Here is a 22,722-nt window from a genome sequence, read left to right as displayed (position 1 = left end):
GTGGGGCGGTGTGAGAGAGATCTCGATGGGCGGAGAATTCCCTTTTAATCAAGAGAAATTCCTCCAATTACGCAGAAGGCCTGTTTCAAAATGTTAAGTGATATTTCTGTTAAATTGGTCATTTCCCGATGGATTGTTACACGTAATGTCTCCATGGATTAATGAACTACACGAATGAAGGCATGCGAAGCTAGGCCCGCTAAATGCGAGTTCTTGGAGACCACCCTATGGTGAACAACTGATGGCGAATGTTAAACTGTGCAAGATGAAACGATGACAAGGAACTCCGTTAAGAATTTAATTCCATCTCATTTTGGACAATTTTATGAATACGATTTGTTCATACTTGTGAGAGATTTAATGATCGCATATTTTGAAAATCTTATTTCAGTCCGGTCGATGGCCATTTTTTCGTTAATGTCGACTTAAGAGCTCGGAGTAATTTAGTAATTGATTCAAAACATTGCATCCCGCCAGTGCCAGACCCACATTTGAGGGTAATATGTTTGCTAATTTTATCCTACTGAATGAGATTACTATGCTAATATATCTCTCCATGCCTGGTTTCTTGGTCACTTGGGAAGCCTTGCTATCTGGTCCAAAGACCTCTGATATGAGCGAATGGAAGCGTTCGGGATAGGGCCGTTGGAAACAGAGCCCAGCATTCCTCCAGTTCCCCCGTCAGACCGTATTGTTAAAACGACCAATATTGTTGCAACACACAAAGTTCCTAGTAAAGAGAAATAAAACAAAGTAAATAAATACATTGTTATTATTATTATTAGCCAATTATTATTATTATAACAATGATGATGATAACAATAAGCATATGTCTCTAATAATAATAGTTATTATTATTTTTTTATTTAGGCTATTATTGTCATTACCATTGCTGTAGTTGTTGTCGTTGTTATCGTTGTTATTCTTGCTGTAATTGCAGTAGTGGTTGGTCTAGTAGTTACAACAGAAGAAAGCTTCAGGCAATTAAGGCTTGGAACCACACCTACGCTCAACTATTTCGAACGCCGTTAGTAGGCTACTCACCTTGACAATGCACAAGCGTCTTAAATCTGTTGCAGGTCCTGTGAGCAACTTGATACATTACATAAGCACGTGGATCCCAGTTTAGTTTACTTATGATTACACAGAGCTCAGAAAAAAATAATATAACATAAACAGTTTCTAATAGCAAGTAAGCTGAATAGGCTTATACGATTCGAGAAAGTTAAATCATTAGTTGCTTCGCTGTTTTGAATATCAGACCTAAGATAAAATACCCTAACAGAGAGCATGGTCGATGCTCTGTCGATGATTCTATAAATATGAAATGTTACATTTTAATATTGATACAGTCTAAACAGTTGGTTTTAGATGAGGTGTTAAATTGCTCATAAACACTGTGTCAAAAACGAGATCCTCAAAAATTAACGAAACTTTAAAAAAAGCATTATTACATGAAGCAGTTGTAATTTCATTTTGAGCATCATTTTAATAAGATTGTAGCTCGTGTTTTGGCATATTTCTGGTTTTATTATAGGTTTTGGATTTTTAAATTTATTTTAGTAGGTTGCCACGCTCCTACTCCAATTAATAGTTTTTCCCCCAAGATGAAATAAACGCTATAAACACACTTAACGTTCATCACAATGAAATATTAATAAAAAAATAAATAACGAAGGATTGACCAAAATAAATATTTATGCGATGTGTTCATGCCTTATATTGCCCGCATTAGCCTAAATGTTTGAATACAGGTATGATTTACTTAGCGTAAGATGTTATGATTAACAAGACGGGGATTTCTCATCTGCGTCCCCGTCATTCTTGTCCTCTGTTTTTATTGATAGGCTAAGTCTATACAATGACATTATGCTTGTCCTTTTGTCTCCCTGTCTACCCACATTCCTCCTTTCCTGAGCAACGACAACGTGTTCTGAAGAGAGAGAAGTCACCCTTATGCCAAACGTCTCACTCTTTTGTGTGCCAATTGCAAACTGAAATTTAGGGTCTTGTAAGCTTTCTGTGTAGACTGATTTATTTCGAATGAAACCATGCGATGGTTGTTATTTATGAGCCATTAAGTCAGTGATACCAGGCAATATACTGTTAATTATTTAACACACCTAGCTACATCGTTTCCTTGTTTGTGTCAGTGAATGTACTGACCCACTACACTTTTGAAAGCGCCCAATGACGAGCTTGCAAACAACGAAATATAACCGCGGTTTTGTTTGAGAAGGCCTATTTATTTTGAATATCCCTAGTAGTCGATTTCCCCCGGAAAGGTTGTACTTATATATAACTGTATGGAATTATATTATATTAGCTGACATCTATCCAAAACTGTAAAAAACAATGACGCTACATTTTCCAGAAAATCTATATAATAGTCTACTGCAAGGTAATAAAATTGTTTTAGAATTTTGTGAAACATCTCACAGCTGACTTATATTACTGACCTGCATAAGCATTCGTTTAGCCTTATCAAATGTTAGTTATACTTCAACAAAGTTGTTCTTATTTCTCTCCATAAATAGCCTACTGAAAACAGTTAATAATGCAATGAAAGATGCTGAAAGTATAAAAGAGAGGCGATTCAATGGCTGCTGGATTATAGACCTCGAGTATAAAGAGCCGTTTGAATGAGAGAAACGGACAGCAAAGATGTAATTCTATTTGCTTCACCAATGTATCAGAGGGACTTCTCCGTCCTTTGTGCGTTATTAGATTATTCCTTATGGTTTCTTTTTGCCATCGCCAGACGCGTGGAGCAAAGTCAGAGAACCAGTTGCTCTTTGGTTTCAGTAATTAAATTAACCATTTGGTAGGCTACAAATTTTAGCCTGGACTCGCGTGTAGAAAGAAAAACATTTACATAAAGACGGGTATGTGTCAAGGAAGAATTAGCATTTCTTGTCTTCAAATTCTCCAGCTGAAACAAACGAGGAAAAAACTGAAAATTTTGCATTTGAAATCTTTTCCTCGATTGAAAATGGTCACAATTATGTGACAAAGGCCTAAAAGAAGCTCCAAATTTGGTTTAAATTAAATGTTGATAAATAATGTTTTATTTTTTATTTTATTATTTTATGAAACGACAAGGGTTAAAATAATAACTCATGAAAGTTTTTTTTGTTGAAAACCGTTAAATCATTCAATTATTCCTTTGTTGTTTGATCTTCGGGTTTGTGAATGGTTTGTCTTTATGACCGAGGCAAGTATTCATCTTCTCCGTTGAAAAAAATGACACAAGTAACTTGAGTAATAACCTTCGTATTGACATCAGTCTTACCCGCTTTAAAAGTTGGAAGATACCCAGGACAGATGCTTTCGCATCCTTCGTTTTCTATGGGAGACCGGGAGACAAGAAACAACAGGCCGTTTTGTCTCGACAATGTGTTTTTCAATGTCAGGCGGTGAACATTAATTTTCATTGATGTTGTGGGGAAGAAAGATTATTAGCGCTGGACATCCTTTGCTTTTATCAAATAATCTCTGAAAATCACCTGTAGCGGTAAAGCCACTGAAACAAGAGACAACAGGGCATTAGCGTAAATCAGGATTCCAAACGTGTGCAAGATTGTGAGGTATTATTTATATTGATTCTGGGTTGAGAAAAGACCAAATCATGCTAAAATAACATTGCTTGAACATAATTTCTACTTGTAATCTCCCAAGAAAGTCTTCTAATTGCAAGAATATGGCAGCGTTTTTCCTAACAAAATTAACCACTTAACAGGCCAATATTGCGAGCCGAACTGCCCCAATGACTGCTTTATGAGTTTGTTACTTTAATTACTAAGTTGTTCCTGGGCACGGAAAGGGAATGAAAGATGCAACTTTAGTAATTACAAGCAAATTTAAATAAAGAAAAATAAACAAATAACCGCGCTACGCAGATCACCATACACAAGGAATTAAAAAGGACATTTAAGTGAGGAAATTATCAAGTAGATAGTCTTACATTTCTCTTGAGATGTTATTTTATGATATAGACATCGTTATTTAAATATAAAATATCGCTAAATTCATAGTGTTATTATTATTATTATTTATTATTATTATTATTATTATTATTAATAATATAAAATAACCATCATTAATATCATCATCGTTTGTATTGGCTTCCTTTTCTTCTTTTTCTTCTTATAATAATAATAATAATAATAATAATAATAATAATAATAATAATAATGTTTTACGCAAAGTTTGTGTATATAAGACCAATTCCATATTTGAGGAAATTTAATTTCACTAAATTATACTACATTACACAAATTATTATTATTATTATCATTATTATTATTATTATTATTATTATTTAGTAGTAGTAGTAGTAGTAGTATTGTTATTGTTATTGTTGCTGTTAATTTTTGTCGTGTTTTTCACCATTTCTAATTCTAATATTTCCTATAGCCTCGTGCAAGGGTTCTTATAGATAAAATCATACGAAGAGTAGGCAAAGACCATTCAAACCGATCCCTATTTCCAATATATCTAAATAGTTCACGTGCGTCGGGGGTCAAGCGAAGTGCTAAACTGGGCATGTAACATTCTTACAAGCGTGGCACCCGGGTTCCCGCACTTCAGGCCAAAAAAAAAGAATGGAAATCTGCGCAAAGAAAACGAGAGAAGGGGAACACTATCCAAAATGTGTGCCCGGGGTACATGATCAGTTAAAAGGCTTAAAAGCTCGGGGGGAAATTGGATCAGGGAAAATCGTCACCCAACTTTCATTATTTCCAAGTGGTGTGATTGAATTAAAGGGGTGGATGGTGGTTGAGAGAGGATGGAGGGGGCTCAGCGCGTAATGGTGCGGTATTAAATTCTAATTAGAGATGCAGGGGATCAATGATGGAAGAGGCCGGACAGCTCGGTCCCCCTGTGCCAGCCCAACAGACTGATGAGTTATTGTCATGTAAAAAGCGCCAGCAATAAGACCAAACGCTTTGCTATTGTCCAAGTGGAAAGAGCCAAGTTTATTATGTGGACTATATGCTCTAGAGACCTCGGGCTAGGCGGCTCATAGGAGGCTTTTCATAAAACAAGGCGCTGTTTCTGTGAAGGAGGCCAGTTTAGAAGCAGGCGCCGAGCAGTGCACATCTAGCCACAGTATAGCCTCCTTCGAACAAAAAATAAACCGTTATCTCCCCCCGAGCATTATTTTTAAAATCTCATTAACCATATCTCGAGTTTACTTTGAAATACATTTTTTTCCGAGGGAGAAGAATTTTTTAACCCACTGAGCCTTTTCAATGTATAAAATGGAGTACTCTTACCTCAATTCCTCTGCCTACGAGTCATGTATGGCTGGGATGGACACCTCGAGCTTGGCATCTGCCTACGCGGACTTCAGCTCGTGCAGCCAAGCCGGTGGCTTTCAGTACAATCCGATCAGGACTACATTTGGGGCCACCTCCGGGTGTCCCTCCCTCACTCCGGGTTCCTGTAGTCTGGGGACACTACGGGACCACCAGAGTAGCCCATATACTGCAGGTAAGGACGTTCTATCTTTTGCTCCGTGCGCGAGAAAAATCTTCCCTGGTATATAGAAGCCTTGATTACATTTGAAAATGGAAATGTGCTTAGTATTTTCCAAACTAAATTTGCTTACACAAATGAAAGAATCTATCACGTTAGAAGCGATTGCAGGCGAGAGGTAATTCAGTTATGGGGTTACACTATCCCAGTCACACCCGAACCGCCAACAAAATTATCTTAAGCTGCCAAAATGATAGGCATAATTTATTTACTTTGCGATGAGACATAAAGCTCGGAGAATAATTAAATAACAAAAGCTCATTATTGGCACTGCATTTACGTTACAGCAGCAATAACTGAGGGTGATGACATAATTACAACAGGTTTCCAAACTTTAAAAACATATTTAGAAGTAATTTGTAGTGAATCTTAATACTACACTAATATTATATTTATCCGTATTCAAAGTCCGTCAGATGTATAGAATTTCAAAAACATTATTATTATTTGCATTGTACGTTTTTTTTGTTGTTTAATTTCTTATGTTTTGATGAAATATAAAAGATGTTATATTCTAAATGAAGTAAATAGCCTACTTATGCAGCGGCAATATAAAGTATTGATAAACATTTTGCCGAACATGAATGTATTCGTTTTTTACACTTTGTTTTGTGAATACAGTATGGGCAACTTCATACAGATTGTGGTGAATGTTTATTAATGTATTATTCATTTGGCCTGTTTTACAATATGTTTAAATGCTTACATGTGTGCCATTTCCATTTGTTTTTAGTCCCCTACAAACTGTTTACGGACCACGGTGGCTTGAACGAGAAACGGAAACAGAGGAGGATCCGTACCACCTTCACCAGCGCGCAGCTGAAAGAGCTAGAGCGAGTTTTCGCTGAGACTCACTACCCTGACATCTACACACGAGAGGAGCTAGCACTCAAAATCGATCTTACAGAAGCCAGAGTTCAGGTGTGTTTCCTATTTGCACGTAAAATACACACGTAATATAAATTGATTGAATTCAATTTCAGGTAACTATTAGCCGATACGTTTCAGGACAATGACAATCCGAAAGCATGAGTTCTGTATCGCATGCAGATAATATTTTGTTTGGTGCAAAGTCGATATGTAGGCTAATTAAACACCGAGTCTATGTAAAACAGTAACAATGCAACTGTGACTGCAGCCACTTCAGCGCAATTTCACTCGATATCCAGGCATAGAATGAGCCGTTCTTCTGTAACCAAGGGTTCCAAATTACAAGAGCAAACATCAGATTGTGGTCGACTGTCTTCTGTAGTTCAAAATAAACAGCTCTTCATATATTCAGAGATATCTCTGTGGGAGCATGAAAATCGGACAGATCAACCGCAAATATTCACGTTATTGAATCTAGGCCTAATCTTGATAATGGGTATTCCTATTCACAGTAAACAGTAAAATATATTTTTAAAAATTGTAAAATGTCGATGTTAAATCAACTCTCGAGCAGTACGTTGTAAGAGCTGATTTAATACTGGACATTTTACTGAGTTGGTATTACCATATGCCCTTTCAAACATGCATATGATACCACAATGGTGTTCAAATAATATCAAATATTAGCATTACTGTAGCTTGTTGTTACTGGACCTCGCTACGGCGTGCATCACTATGATAAGTGGAGCTGGCTACCTAGTAGTACAGTTGGCATAGCTTCACTTACAACCACTACACGATCTTACACAATGTCGATTTTAAAATAAGATGCAAATTATCTATCTATTCAAATCCTTCCAGGTGTGGTTCCAGAACAGGCGCGCCAAGTTCCGCAAACAGGAGCGCGCAGCGGCCGCGGCAGCAGCGGCTGCCAAGAACGGATCTTCGGGGAAGAAATCTGACTCAAGGGATGATGACGGCAAAGAAACAAAAGCTACCGACCCAGACAGTACCGGGGGTCCTGTGCCTAACGCGAATCCCACCCCTAGCTGTGGTGGCCTAAGCCCGACCGGAGGACAGGTTAACCCCGGAGGGAATGGGCCAGTGGATCAGGTGAAGACGTCTATAGCTGGAGGATTGGTAGGCACTGCGCCCAGTCAAGGATGGGCACCCACTCCCGCAAACATCACCTCCATTCCGGACTCTTTAGGCGGACCGTTCGCAAGCGTCCTGTCCACCTTGCAGAGACAGAATGGAACCAAAGCTACTTTAGTAAAAACCAGTATGTTCTAATCGGCAACATGGAGACGCTTGAAAAAAAGAAGAAGAAAAAAAGAAGAAAAAGTTTCCTCTGTCGACTGTACAGTCCTTACTCGTGCAACAAGGAATGCCAAAAGACAGGAGACACGCTTCTCTTACAACAGTTAAAAAACGAATGGAATGGAGACGAGAACACAATAGCCCTGGTTTGATTGACAGGTTCTGCGCTATAGCGACCAACCTTTTGCTGCAGATAGCCCTCAGTCAGCGAGTGGAGTGACAAAATATTTGTTCTACGCAGTTTTTATTTTCACCTTTCTGTGTTCATTGGGGTGTTGTGGTCAGCACTTACCTTTACCTGTTCAGGGACATCAGTCCGTCACGAATGTATTTTCATACGAGCCTAATGAGGTTATCATTCTGTGGCCTTTATTCACGTGTCAAGATAATTTAAACAACTCAAATATAAATTTCAAACAAATCCAAACTGAAGTCAGTGTTGATGAGACATAACTAGGCTACTTTCTTTTCATGAATAGATATACCGTATGAACACGCACGGTCTCTTGGGTTATGAATAAATATTTAAAAGGCACCTGAGTTAGTTCGCATCATATTTTTCCAGACAACACGAAGTAAGTTTCAAGATCTAATCAGATATAAATTGTATTTTTGAGAACAGTATAGGTGGCCTTTAAAATGTTGTAGCAATTATTATTTAAAAAACATGATTTCCTAAAGGCACAAACTGCACATTTCACTGTTGACAGGAAGACTTAAATGTTTTGTGTGTCCTTCTACAGCTGTATTTGTGTGGATCAGATGTGTAGTGTTAATAGATATAAACCCGTCTTTATTGTTGACCCTAGGACATTATGGAGTGTTTTGACGTTTATACAATGTCACCACGTGCGAATTACTTCTGGCATAAACCGAAATGATTCAAGCACTGTACGTGTACGATTTTAGTTGCATGTTGTCTTTTGTGTCCAGTTTTTAAATATATTTTTTCTTTTTAGTGAGTCAAATATTTCAGGTTTTGTCCAGATTTGAAAATTATTTATATGTAGGTAAATGAATGCTTATATTTAAGAAGGAACTATTTCTACATGTGTATATAGTTTTCCAAGTGTATCCTTTACTTGGTGGTTGATAAAATGATAACAAAGATGCACTGTGTTTTCATTCGTCACTACAGAATAGCCTATAACTGTCACCTGACTGTTACCTGTTCACAAATGGAAAATCAAAAAAACAAATGTTCGAATACGCTTGCGTCCAGAGATAAACCGGAGTGAAGCAGATGAACCAAGAAAGGCTTCCGTCAGTTGCTGCATGATCTATTATGCTTAGACACTACTCACTTTTAAAATGACCATTTACTGTGAATAAAAAAGAAAGGTACTAATATGCTTTTTTTCAAAAGTGATATTAATTGAAACTTTTTAGACATTTTGCAGATCTGCAGGATTTTGCGGGGCTTACATTTAACATAATTTATTATCTACAATACATTCAGCAGTGCTACAAATAAGTAGCCTATGTTACGTGCATCACAAAAACATCCAAACCATATGGAGATTGCACGATTATCGAACGACATTCTCAAACATTGTGTTTAATATGTACACGTACTCGGCCACCAATATTGTTAATTTCTATCTAAATTCAGTGATACGATAGGCTATTTCGTTTGGTAAGCCGTGAGCTCACCTTTCAACGCGAATATAAATAAACCACTCAAGCCGGACAATAATCAAAGAAGGTGAAATCAACCACTTAATCCAAGAAACATTTATTTGTAGATACTTTTGATAATCCTTAAAAAAAGATTATATATATATATATATATATATATATATATATATATATAAAGATTTGATAAACTGTAAGCCTACAAATTGCACCAAAATTGTTTTTCGTGAAAGAAACTTCAGGTATTACGTTAAGTATTAACAGTTCCGTGCAGGATTTACATATACCCCTTAATCAGTCACGTTGTTAGCTGCATATTCAAGTCATTAAAATTTCCTGGCCAATTAATATCAGAGGAGGCTATAAAAAAGTATTTTAAAGTACAGTGTCCCAATAGTTACTAAAAAAACTTTGTCAAATGGTTTTTCTTGCAATTTTTATTATTTTTATTTTTAGAAATCGTGTTTTGAAATCCGTATAAATGCGTACGGATACGTACTGGCTTCATAATGAGAAATACAATATACTAAACAATTATATCATGTTGGCTATTTTATATTGCTATATTACCCGCCAAGTATTACGAGTTTAACAAATGCGTTTTGACAGACACATGCACGGCTGTTTCAAGTGTATGCACAACCTTGTCTATAAAATGATCAACAAACCGTCCTTTATTTCCCCCATCCTTCTTGAATATTTAGAAGTTCGGGCTCTATATAGCGCGTGATTTGATGCCCTCTTGTGGCTAATATTTAAACATTTTTCCTTGTATAATTGTCTTTAATTTCAAACTGTTCCGACTCAAAATGGATTAGAACAAAAACAAAAAAATATATTCAAATCAAATAGGCACAGCGACAATGTACACATAATTTTCTTATTGTTAACAATCTCGTGTTTTATTTTTTAAAAATAAAAAAAATCAGGACATTGGACAGCGCCTTCTCTTTTTCGAGAGCATAATATAACGGTAAATAAATCGTAGGTTGAATTATACGCACACATGGAGGCCTATAACAATAATGACAAGACCGATGTATGTTTAAACATTTTATTTATAAACATACATTTGCTATAAAAGCCATTGCATTTCAACATTTCTATTCTCTGTGTTTTCAGATGGATATCACAATAAATACAGAGTTTAATCGCACGAATCGTTTCCATTTTCACCATATAAGTATATCCCATCCCAGATAACATTACACCGGGACTATACTGCCTCTCTCCAGGTATCAGTTACACTTTAATCCTACCTAAATAAACATAACAAAACATAATCAGAACTGAAGCTTAAAATATGTAGGACAAAAAAATAATGCAGACGGGACGAGTGCGTAATAACTACTACGTATTCCTCAAAATAATCGCTATTTGCTAAGCTGTGAAGAGGTGGGATGATAATATCATACTCGAAAATAAAAAGTGTACGCTACGTACAGATACTTTTGAGAATATATGCAGGGAGAAGGTCTGGTGTTTATTTGGATTCAGAAGGAAAATCCACTGAGATGCAGCTAAGCTGGCAACTACGGAACTGCAGCACGTCGGTTGAACTGGACTGCGGAATTCGATTTTCACAGAATCATGAAATTCAACCAAATAAAGAGTCATGTTTATTATTTCCAAAATAAATACGGAACAAGCCTTCGTGGAGACCTGAAATATAGCTACTGTAATAGTGTATTCGAATCCCACACATTATCAAGAGGGAACAAACACATGGTGTATGCGAATGCAAATTATGTAGCCTATGCGTAATATCAGTGTATTAATATATTGCTTTAAGGTGCCGACGGAGAGCGTCACATCCTATTCTTGTTGGAAAACTGTCAAGAGTGTGTCGGAAAGAAAGCCACGGGCTGTGTATTGCCACAGCGCTCCAACTCCAGAGGACTGTAGTTATTGTCTCATTGTCTCCATGGCGTTACATTTACAATGAAAATGAATATCCTGCTCACTTACGAGTCCTAATCAATATAATTCATCTTTGGATTTAAACGTAAGCGCCAACATTCCACCAAGTGTGCAATCACTGGTATTCCTAAGGCACGTGTGCAATGTAATGACATTTGGAGACCAAATCTCTAACACTAAAGGTAACGAAATATTTATGAAAAACGACTTTGCTTAATGAAACTATTGCGAGCAGGGTCTCTGTGAGAGAATCCAGCGTACATGCACATCTTTTTTATCGGCTAAGATCAATTATAGCCAGTATGTAGGCTAATTTACCATCCGACTCAATTGCCGGAGCGAAAAAGAAAACATAAGAAAAGCTTAGACTACGTTTGACACGTAAAACCATGAATTTAATATCTCAATTTTCTTAAAACAACAACAACTCTGTTCAAGCTGCCTTAACTATATACTTAATATATTAAGGCAGATTAAATAATGAACCGGGTATCTCAAACAAATTTACATAAGTGGAACTTAATTGGATTAACCTCATCAAAAGGTTCTTATTTAATTCAACACAGCCTGTGAAGAACATTGAAGTTCTCGAATTCCGGAACAGGCAAATGGTAAAAAAAACGCGTAACATGCCTTAATTATCACATCTGCAGTTAGGCTACAAACGCAGCTTTACGATTAAGGCATTACTAGCACAACACCCCATTTTTCCTGTTTTCATCCAGCAGTAAAAATGAATATATTACAATGATAAAGGACAAAATTAAAACTACATTTTTTTTATTTTCGAAAATATGTTTAGCTATTTTATTTATTGAACTATAGGTTACAGGCAAGTGTTCCCTTTAAAATGACTATCTTCGGTTGCAGCTCGCATAATAAATTAGGCGAAATTTTGGGAGGCGGATCCGGATTTTACTTAATTTACTGAAATCTCAGTTAAAATTTAGCTGTTCTAAGTCAAAATACAAAATTTAGGGGATTAAAAAGAAGGTCCACTTTATTGTTTTTTAAAGGGATCTCCATAATCCTTACTATAAATTAACTTCACTGATTAGTGTTAATGCCATTACACAATTTTTAATAGGCCTACAGCGACTGCCTTCCTTTCCAAAGTTTTAATATTTCTGATCAGCTACGGCATTTGCGCAGGTTCCAATATTGCTTTAGGTGTAGGCATAGGGAACAATATAATGTATGATTCTGGAACGAAATATAAAACCAGCAGAACAGGAAACGTATATTTGGCGAACAAGCCGGAAACGTAGTTAATTCGGTTGTGCTATACCTTGCAACAGTTACCACAGGGCACGACTTCCTCTGCTTGTTGGGATCCAATCTATTTGGTCGCCATAATTATTTCTCACAATTTAATTCAAATATCATTTTCAGACTGGAACCATCCCTCCAATCCAACTTGCGATTGTCCAGACAAACAGCGGCAAAGGAGCGGACAGTATCTTAAATCCTCGCACTGTTCAAAGGCCAAGTTTCTTCACAACGTGGTGGGCTGGCCAGCAGCTATCAATGAAAGAAGACGAAAATCATTATTCGTTGATTTCAGGCAGCCCTTGCAATTTCAACAGGAAACTCCTCTGACCAGTTCTAGTCAAAAGCAGCTACTGGTTGAAAAAATTGCATGGTCATTATCCCCTGAAGGGAAAGGACAAAGAGAACAGGTCAAAAGCATGGGAAATGGAAACCAATGAGCGTGCAGCACATGCTTGTGACTTACAGCGAGATCTGATGTAGCACTGGTGACAGTTGAGGAGGCCGCTACGAATTCTCACATCTGTACCGGTGCTGGTGTCACCTAACTGTCCTTTACAGATTCCACACTACACAATACACAGCAGGGGTGTGGGGGAAGAAGTGAGAGAGAGAGAGAGAGAGAGAGAACCATAGTTGTATCAACATCTCACCTTGCAGTTCCTGAAGGCCCTCATCAATACCAGTTTCCATTGGAACCACCTCAAATGCTTTTACTTGTTTACTTTGCTAATCATAATCATCCGTACAAAATCAATTCTCTATGAACTGTTGAGAATAAAAGGCAAGGCTTGGCCTTGATGATGAAATACATATTTAAGCACTGGTCAGTATTTTTCATTTACTCAACAATATTATTTGTAGTTTGCGAGTCACTGACAGCTATGGAAAAAGGGGACAAAAAAAGCAACACTTGGATAAATTTGCTGTTCCAAGTCAATAAAAAACCACGTCTGGACTTTTACACAATGATAATAAAACAAACATTAAGATCCCCAGCAACGTGATCTCAGATAGCTACTGATCATAACTTTATTGGCAGTATGTCATTACTGACATTAATCCTGTGGTCACAAACCTTGAAACACTGGATGTGGAAGTAGAGGCTCAGGGTTTCGATAATCATCGCAGCCCCTTTGCCCAAAGGGTGGCCACAACTGGAGCAAAGCTTTTTCCCACTGACCGACCTGCAGGGGGCAAGAAAGAGACACCCACACAAACACATGTATGCAAACACACGCACGCACACATGAACGCACGCACACACGTAAGTGTATCAGTCCAGGTGGTTGTATCAAACTGAATTTTGCGTGGCAATATAGTACAGGTAACTCCTGGCTGGTCGGACCTTTGCTTGAAGATAAACTGAGGTTGCAGGACAACAAGCTAACCTGCCAGTAAGAAAAACAAGCCAACAAAAAACGGTTTGCCCTGGAAGCTTGATTTTCTGACATGAAACAAAAACTAAAAGGGAGAAAATCCACACTCAGTCCAATCAGACAGTGACGACAATTGTCAAGTGAGACAGGAGACTGAAGACGTTTACTAGAGTCAAGCGTTCGCTAGAACGCTTACTTCCTCTCCTTATTAAAAAGATCAACATCAAGTGGAAAGCACTGCGTGAACATTCCCAAGGTGTCCATATTGTTTCATATATCTCAAAACATGAAATTGAACTGGCATTACAAAAAAAAAAGGCAAGCAGCTCAATGAATGCATGTATATGCATGGATGAGGCATTGTGTGTCAACCAGGTTTTGCTGCAGCATCAGTCCATTCTCTACCGGAGCAGGACCCTGCCACATGCAAACGAGGCGTGCACAGAGTTTGTGGGGGGAGGGGGGGGGGGTCACAGGGGTCACCATTCTGTACCTGTTGGGGGACTGGGGTTGGACATCAGATGAGCATGAAGATGACGGGGATGAGTTTGTCCCTAAGTTCTCATAGGAACCAGACCTGAGAACAACAAACCAATGCAAACCTTCGTGACCACATGTGAATAAAAATTTCCACATGCAAAAATAAAATGTGAATAAAAATTTCCACATGCAAAAATAAAAACGTGACATGAAATCACATGAAATTCCTCGCTTTCACATGCGACTGAATTTTTCAAATGTGAACCGCAATTTTCATGTGAAAACGACATTGTCGCCACGTATGGCCAAAATACAATGTGGCAAGTACGTTACAAGTGCAAGCATCCGTAAACACACCTAAAAATATATTTAAGCAGACATGAGCACACACACACACACACACACAAAGGCAGACCTCTTCATCCCCCCAGGTTGGGTCTGTGGAGTGTTCCAATTGCGGTCCAGTGAAGCGGTCTTCCTCCAGACCTCTTCCTCCCCCTGCTGCTCGGTCTGTCTGCTGTTCCATGACGGGGCTGACCCAGAGGCACAAAAAAACAGACACTTCAGAATGGCACGATTCTGAGAGCTTACGCAGACACAGTGCACGTAAATAAGAAGAATGCATGTGATATTACACACATTAAAGTAAAACAATGAACATGGTGTAGAAATAGAATATGCTAAGAATATATTATAAGAAAATATATTATCAAGACATTTCAACACTCTGAAATATGTGGTCCAATACACATTCAGATATTCCATGATATTACACTGCTTTAAAATATATACGTCATTACATTTTCAAAAAAGGCGATATTTAATGAAACATGTTCCATATCTGCTAGGGAAGGTTCTCTAATCTGTCAGGAACTATCAAACCCACGCTTATATATATTTCTATCAAATCATCAAACTATGAAAGCCTTAAATAATTCAGATACATTAGTAATTATCCACTTTCACAAATGTAATAATACTGACGATGTGCCCCCATTGCCTGTCGTGACCATGTAGAAACTTCAGCGTAAGTCTGGGGTCGATGTTCTATGAATGGGGTGAATCCAAACGAGAGCTCAGCGCTCTTCACTTGCCACTCCACCCCCTGTTACCCCCACCCTCACCCGTCAGGGGTGCAGTCTCACCAGGGAGGAACTGCAGCTGGGGTGCGGTGGGTGATCTTTGGCCGTTCTGCTGAGCTGGTGCGATTGCTTCTGTCTGTCCGTAGTTCAGGGACTGTGAGCTATGGAGGGAGGGGCATAACGCAGTGAAAATCGGAACCAGGCAAGTCTTAAAGATGCACGGCTCACTCTGAAGACATGTCTTAGAACATTAATCAATTACACAATTTGTAAAAGGAATATCGCTGAGAAGAAGATTTTCATATGTCTTCTTTCAAGATTATCTCCATTTACAAAATAAACAAGACAGCGCAAAGAAATGACAAGATATTAAACAATAAGATGCACATTGATAGGAGTTCTCAGTTCATCCAATAGGGGGTTATCTAGACTTCCAAAACTAACTTTTCCGTGAACCTGCTGCAGTCCTTCGTTGCCGCGGTCGACTGTCCACTGACTGCTTCATTCCAGTCTGGGTGTTCTCTTTTCTCTTCCCTCTCTCCGTCCACCCCTCTCTGTGTGGGAAGGGTAGACAATGAGCCAGTGACACAGGTGAAAATTTGCCTGACTTTCAGACAGAAACTATGTAACACACAACGACAGTGCCTGATTGCTCTTTTTACCTGTTCAAGGTTTGAAACTTGTGCTAATTTGGAATTCTCGCTCGTCTCAGCATAATTGTTTTACGCCTTCTCACTATTGCATTTATCAAATTGTATTTAAAATTCCCTGGAAATATTTCGTCCACATAGGAATACAAAACCCAATGACAGTGTTTAAATTGATCTTTCAAAATAGGAATGCTTGATGCAAACTTAATTTATAACCAAATCAGATTTACATTTTCATCAATTTTTCAGTGAAGTTGTAAGGAAAAATGTGTATTTTTATTGCTGCGGTAGTGAAATCTGGCAAAACTAATTTATGAGGCTAATACTCTACACTCCATAAACTTGCAAAATATTTTGTGAGCACAGACATAGACCTGTGGTTGTCCTTGGCACTGAATACCAAACCCTGTGACTTTTGGCAGTGGAAGGAATGCACAAGCCTGGAAGCTAATCAGATTTCTGCAAAATGGAAATCTCAATATATTGACACTGCTAAACAAATTGCACGACTTTCCGTGTTTTTGATCCGTGTTTTGAGCTTTTCGGGATGAAAATGCAATATTTTCAAGCACTGAGGAAACTAACGTTCTGATTAAGTTTGAGGGTAAAAAAAAGACAACTGTGCCATCCTGGTAAATTCCAGGAGCTTGGTACGTGCATGTGACCATATCCCCCCCCCCCCCCCAAATTCTGCACCCCCACCCCTCATCCCTCTTGCTTGCCCTCCATCCCAACGCCAGGCTCACCGCCTGCCTCTCCAGCAGCTCCTGCTTGCGCTCCCAGTCGGCCAGCGAGCGGACGATGGTGTCCTGGGGTCCCGCAAGGGGCGGCTTCTCCGCACAGTTGGGGGAGGACAGGGCGGACGAGCGAGGGGTCAGGGGGGCCACCGTCTCCTCAAGGATCTTCTGCTCCTGAGGCGAGAGGGGCTGTCAGCACAATGTCCAAAAAAAATGCCCCCAACCGGGGAAAGACCGTACAATGATCAGGGAACGATCTTAAAACAATCTTATAGCTGTTACGAATTTGAGTGTTTTTATCTTCACAAGAAACGTTTGCAGAATTCATTTTTGCATGTATGTGAAGAAGGAGGCAAATACTTGCATTTAATCATAAATCAAAGTTAAGGCCAATTATTGACTGAATCCAGGCCAATGAGTCTGGAGAAAGAAAACTTCGAACCAGGAGAGAAAAGGGGGAAGTGATTTTCACTTGCTTTTACAGCATCATTTACAGTTCCCAGCTAGTTATTGTTTTTTTAATGTTCTGCTGTGTTACACCATAAATAACCTTGACCGGAAAATTGTGTCTTCCACAAATAAAGTCGATTATGAATATTACAGCTCATCATTATTGTTCGTGATGCTGCTCCCTGGCGGGCGGCGGGTTCGGCTCCCACCTCCTCGTGGTACTTGCGCTCCTCCTCTTCCACCTCCCTCTGCGCCCGCTCCCACTCCTGCTTCAGCTTCTCCTGCTCCCGCCGGTACTTCTCCTGCCAGCCGCACACACAGGACGCGCGTCACGCAGGGATGACGTACAGACGAACGGACGGACGGACGCGGGGACGCATCGGCTGCCGACCTCGCCTCCCGGTGCCTCCCCCCGCGTAGTCGAGCCCCTCGGCCGGACCGACGTCGCGACCGTCGGTCGTTAACGGCAGGTACGCGAGGACGCTAGCTAGCAGCTAGCCTGCTGCGTGTGAATGCTGTTGAGATTTTCTTTCAGGCAGAAGAGTTTGCTTTTGGGGACCTAAAGGCCTCTTGAGGACCTAAAGGCCTCTTGAGAATCCCGTACTGCAGGTCTAGACTCCGCCCCTTTCTTTCCCCTTCCGTCTACTAAAATGTCACCCACCTATCTGAATCAGGCTCAGACGAAGCACCTGCCATCAGCAGACCCCACCCCGGAAGCCAAACCCTCGCTGCGTTTAGCCACTTCACCGCTACATGCCGTTCACATTCAGCAGTGCGCTGCCGTGTCCTCTTGACCGGAACATTCCGACGACATCGACAAGACCGACAAAAACACAGAAGCCGTGCAGAAGGTGGCATGCGGAGCGTCCGCCTGGCAGCGTGCGGGACAGGCACCATGGGTAGCCAACAGCAGGGGAGAGCAGCAAGGATGGTGCATGGCGCATTAGCGCATGAGCGCATTGGGCGCATGGCGAATGACATACAAACCAGCCCTGGGGTCAAAGGTCAGCCAGACGAACGGTCATCCCTGCGTACAGCAAAGCGGTGGCTGGGCGGTGAGGGTGGGAGGATAACGAGCGAGATGCCAGCGACGTTCTGAGCGCACATTGAGCAGGGCGGGGCTGAGAGGGGGGTTCGGCCTTGGCGGCGGTGGGGGGAGGAGCAGGGATTGGCTGAGGGGCAGGGCTGTGGGGCGGGGTCAGGCCTAGCGCTGGTTAATCTACCTGAAGCATGCGATCCTGCTCCTGCTGCCACCTCTCCTGACGCCTGCGCTCCTCGTTCGGGTCCCAAGAAAAGTGGTCGGACCGCTTAGGCAAATTCAACACTGGGACCAGGATCTGAGGCTGGGGCCGCGCCCGTACACAGCAGCACACACACGCACACACACAGGTATGCATGCACACACACACGCACACACACACAGTCATACACAGACACACACACACCAATACACATACACACACACGCGCACACACACACACACAGGTATACATGCACACACACACACACAATCACACACAGACACACACATAGACACACACAAACACATTCATGCACACACACGCGCACACACACAGGTATGCATGCACACACACACACACACAATCACACACACACACAGGTATACATGCACACACACACACACACACACACACAATCACACACAGACACACACATACCAATACATATACACACACACAAACACACACATTCATGCACACACACGCACACACACACACACACACATGCACACACAAAGCAGAGGAGAAAGGAAAGGTGATAGGAAGGTGAGGTCTATAGCTACACCTGCAATGTCATTAGTGCTAGTGATGTCATCACATTAGTGATGGAGATACTATTTTTTGTGTGATGCTCATACTACACAGAAAGAGAGGAAGACCAGGGAGGAAGCAAACAGGGAGGAAGCTCTGGGCTGTTCTGTTTCCTCTTCAGGCCAGGACCATAAGTTTACACATGCAGCTGTGGTTTTGACCACGACACTTGTGGGCTCAGCTGAACTAATTCAGTTTTACTCTCTCAGATATTAAAAATTAAAGTGTGTAGAGAAGCAGTCTAAGAATTGTGTTTAGTTACATCAGCAAGAGAGATGCTCATTTTCTTTCCAAAATTAATTGCTTTCATTATTACTTGGCACCTACAGTGTTTCTTTGAAAAAAAACAAGACCCAGAGAAAACATTTAATCGGTCATTACAAGCATAAATGAATAACACACTTTCCCTGGGGTCCATTTTGAAAAACATATTTGTGTTTTCCGGAAAATTTATAATTAATTTCATGTTGAAATTAGAAACACAATATAAAGACTACTGCAAGGTAGATTATTTATAAGTAAGTCCAATGTGATCTTTAAATTAATATTGCTTTAGGAGGCAAAGAGTTGATGACTATTTACAGCCTCTTTAATAATACAACTCTTCATTCAGGGCCAGGAGAGAAAAGGGAATCGTTTTCATGGCTTTTTAAAGCATTTTAAGCAACAGGTTTCACCGCTGTGACCCTGATCCAGAATAATGAGCTTCTGCGGATACTGACCTTAGCCTTAGCACTGTCCAACTCCACACCTGAGGAAAAACCATAAAAAATGTATTGCATCATTTTAAAGAACGTACTGTCTCAAGCAGCAGCCACTGCAATGCAAATGAGCAACCGCACCAATTCAGATTGAGCACATTCTTCAATTAGCATCCCCCCCCCCCCCCTTTAAATTGACCTGGATCCACATGAACTGAATTGCGTGCTATGAGAAATTTTGTAGCTGAATGGGACATAACTGCTGGGACCCACTTCCCAACCATAAGATTATTTAGCAGAAGCCCCGTGCAGTCGTGTGGGGTCGTGGAGTGTAAAAAAATCCGAAATCTCTGTGTGAACCGCTAAGGGTCTTGTGTTATGTTCACCTGCGTTAGGTGGTCCCTGAGGTGGGTTGGTCGGTGGCGTGTGAGCTGGGAGCAGGCTATCTCCGGTGTCTTGCGCCGACTCAAGGGGACGGTCATTGACCTGTCAATCAAACATGATAAAACTGTTCACCTGCAACAGACTCACGTGCCTATTAAAGGTGGGAACAGAAGCTTGACGGTGGCCGAGCTGTGACCTGGTTTCCTGATTGGGTAACAGGGAGGCTCACCTGTGTCGCGGTAGGTGTGTTCGCGTGCTGGTGACCGTCCGTCACGGGGAGCTCCGCTGGGGCGGGGGCGGCGGCAACAGCGTTCTGATCCGTCGCTACGGAGCTCGCCAAGGAGGGGACCTGCTCTTTAACATGCTGGACCTCTACACCAGACACAGGACAGAAGCAAAAACATTAGACACCGTTTATGCCGCATAACGTTAAAAAAGGCACCAAGTCAATTCATGATTCACAAGTGCTTCAGTGAATATGGCCACTATGAATACAAGTGCACTGAACTTGCATGGACAGAATCCCCTTTTTCCTTTTTCAGTAATTAGCTTTTTGTAAGTGGATTGTCACAGTGCATACAATGCATAGTGCAACTGAGAGACTGAAACACAGAACAAAAGTTATGAAAACATAATATGAAATAATATGGGTTTATGAAAACAAAAAGTTTTCACATTGGCCACTAGGTGTCAGGCTATGTGCAGTAAAGAGCATGGCATCCCAGACAAACAGGCTCTCCAGACCTTTTGAGAGGCAGGGCTGGTCAGTGCCCTCTCTTCCGGCTGTTCCATCCGGCGAATCTAAGAGGCCGACCTCAGCTTCCCCCTCACGAACCACGCCCTCCCTCTGCAGCTCCTATGGGCCAAAAAAAAACAAAAAAGAGATGGTATGGTCTCACTGCCTTACAGTAATGCTCAGGAAGACACTTACCGTTATTATATTTCAATCACGTAATTATTGATTGTAACATGATTGTAGTATAATAAAGATAATTATATAATGACTGCGTTAACTCCAAATTGTGCTAAAGTGATATTGATCTGTTTCTGAACTCTTTGCACAGTGTGTGAAGCTGAGTACTTGCCGTGGGGAGGGATGTGGGCTGGGTGGGCGTGTCTTCTTCCCGCCGCATGTCCTCAGGCGCCTCCGCGGGTGGGTCAGGAGAGACGGAGGGCGCTGTGTTGAGTGGTTCGCAAGAGCTCTGATGGGCGTCGCCATCCCCTGGGACTGCCTCTGGCTCCGCCTCCAGTCCCGCCTCCTTCCTGGGACTACCGGAAGCTGGGGTAGAGGGGGCGGAGACTTCGGTCGCGCTCTCGCGGGTCGCCGTCTGGGCGGGCGAGGGGAGGAACCCCGTCAGGTAGTCTCCGCCTTCCTTCTCCGCCTCCTCGCTGTCCTCCGCAGGGGCGAACACGTCATCGGTCTCTCCGTTCACAGGCACCATACTGTCCACCTGGACCGGGGGGAAAAACACACTGAAGGCCTGATTCCCCACCAGCAGACTGGGTTTCATTTACCATTCACTCTCTGACAATGGATAGTTCAACTAAACTCCATCAAACTTACGAAATTCCATTAAAAAATTCACAGTGGTGGCACTGTAGCAATGTGCAGGAATACACTCTTAATATGAAATGTCATTCACTTCTCCGCACCCTTTAATAAGGGACTGGGCAATACTCCATGCAGGATTTGAGCCCGCAACCCTCTGGCTGCCAGACTAGTTTCCAACGACTCTGCCATACTGCCACCCACCATGAAAAAACCAAAACGTTGCGGTTGCAGAATAAAATAACCCCTCGATTACTATTCATAAAAGCTCTCGCACATGCCCATTGGCATCGGATGGAAAGCCTGCCCGCCCGCGGGTGCCCGTGCCAGCTCCCACGGACCCGCTGCCGGGGCGCCCGGATCGAGCGGGTCAGAACGTGAAGGGGCCGCTCTAATGAATGCGTAAGGAGCTCTGGGGAGGGTAGCCCGGCCCGGCGCGGCGCGGTGAATGGCAGTCTCCAGCCAGCCCGGCGGGGGCCCGCGTGGGGGCCTTTGTGTTCTGAGGGGTCCACTCCACATCGAGAGGGACCCGCTCGTCGCCGGGGGAACGGAACCCCCCCCCCCCCCGCCCCCCCCCATTCAGCGGGGCCGCCCCCCTTCTGCGTCGCAGCAGGACTTTCCCACGATGGGAGCGGGCGTGTGTTTGGGGCGAGTTTGTTCCTGCATTATCCGAGACCATGTTGTCCGCAGCTGGCAAAATACACCCGACAGGCACTAATCACAAAAGAGGACCTTAGTTTACATTGTAAGCATGCTTTCAGGCTTTCTCTGCCATTTCAGACAACATTACTCTTATCATTGCCAAAATGGCACGTAAAAAAAAATACCCCCATTAAAACAAAAATTCATTGCTTTATGTCAAAAGAATGAGTCGTTACGTTTATTGACGTAGCAGTCTAATGAATTCATAAATTGATTAATTT

At 41.4% G+C, this 22,722-nt stretch overlaps 2 protein-coding genes across 13 annotated transcripts in view; one reads left to right on the top strand and one right to left on the bottom strand.

The window, feature by feature from the left end:
* The first annotated feature begins 4,911 nt into the window (after positions 1 to 4,911).
* On the top strand, positions 4,912 to 8,841 carry LOC135259732 (paired mesoderm homeobox protein 2B-like). The gene is made up of 3 exons (XM_064344421.1): positions 4,912 to 5,496; positions 6,275 to 6,462; positions 7,273 to 8,841. The coding sequence occupies exons 1-3, from the start codon at positions 5,256 to 5,258 to the stop codon at positions 7,702 to 7,704; spliced, it is 861 nt and encodes a 286-aa protein (XP_064200491.1). The 5' UTR covers positions 4,912 to 5,255; the 3' UTR covers positions 7,705 to 8,841.
* A 1,565-nt stretch (positions 8,842 to 10,406) lies between these two features.
* LOC135259731 (LIM and calponin homology domains-containing protein 1-like) overlaps positions 10,407 to 22,722 on the bottom strand; it is a 112,256-nt gene continuing 99,940 nt past the window's right edge. For 10 of the 12 annotated variants that reach the window (XM_064344407.1, XM_064344408.1, XM_064344412.1 and 7 more), the window contains 15 exons: positions 21,336 to 21,701; positions 20,995 to 21,106; positions 20,480 to 20,622; positions 20,253 to 20,352; positions 19,888 to 19,916; positions 18,557 to 18,676; positions 17,543 to 17,635; positions 16,893 to 17,057; positions 15,941 to 16,050; positions 15,539 to 15,657; positions 14,830 to 14,947; positions 14,428 to 14,511; positions 13,634 to 13,742; positions 13,022 to 13,124; positions 10,407 to 12,807 (listed from right to left, as the gene is read on the bottom strand). In XM_064344407.1, coding sequence (XP_064200477.1) covers positions 12,782 to 12,807; positions 13,022 to 13,124; positions 13,634 to 13,742; positions 14,428 to 14,511; positions 14,830 to 14,947; positions 15,539 to 15,657; positions 15,941 to 16,050; positions 16,893 to 17,057; positions 17,543 to 17,635; positions 18,557 to 18,676; positions 19,888 to 19,916; positions 20,253 to 20,352; positions 20,480 to 20,622; positions 20,995 to 21,106; positions 21,336 to 21,701 — 1,797 coding nt within the window. In that variant the 3' untranslated portion in view covers positions 10,407 to 12,781. The remainder of the gene's footprint in view (positions 12,808 to 13,021; positions 13,125 to 13,633; positions 13,743 to 14,427; positions 14,512 to 14,829; positions 14,948 to 15,538; positions 15,658 to 15,940; positions 16,051 to 16,892; positions 17,058 to 17,542; positions 17,636 to 18,556; positions 18,677 to 19,887; positions 19,917 to 20,252; positions 20,353 to 20,479; positions 20,623 to 20,994; positions 21,107 to 21,335; positions 21,702 to 22,722) is intronic. The other 2 variants (XM_064344409.1, XM_064344411.1) reach the window with 2 other exon arrangements.

The sequence above is a fragment of the Anguilla rostrata genome, chromosome 7 (assembly GCF_018555375.3).
Source record: "Anguilla rostrata isolate EN2019 chromosome 7, ASM1855537v3, whole genome shotgun sequence".
NCBI classification, from domain to species: Eukaryota; Metazoa; Chordata; class Actinopteri; order Anguilliformes; family Anguillidae; genus Anguilla; species Anguilla rostrata.
The sequence above is the reverse complement of the archived record's forward strand: the minus strand, read 5'-3'. Positions and strand labels throughout refer to the sequence as shown.

What these genes read in the sequence shown, in the direction of transcription:
- LOC135259732 (XM_064344421.1), top strand. Translation starts at nt 5,256, where the DNA reads ATGTATAAAATGGAGTACTCTTACCTCAATTCCTCTGCCTACGAGTCA. An exon ending in GAGTAGCCCATATACTGCAG is followed by an intron (nt 5,497 to 6,274) that starts GTAAGGACGTTC and finishes ATTTGTTTTTAG; the next exon opens with TCCCCTACAAACTGTTTACG. An exon ending in TTACAGAAGCCAGAGTTCAG is followed by an intron (nt 6,463 to 7,272) that starts GTGTGTTTCCTA and finishes AAATCCTTCCAG; the next exon opens with GTGTGGTTCCAGAACAGGCG.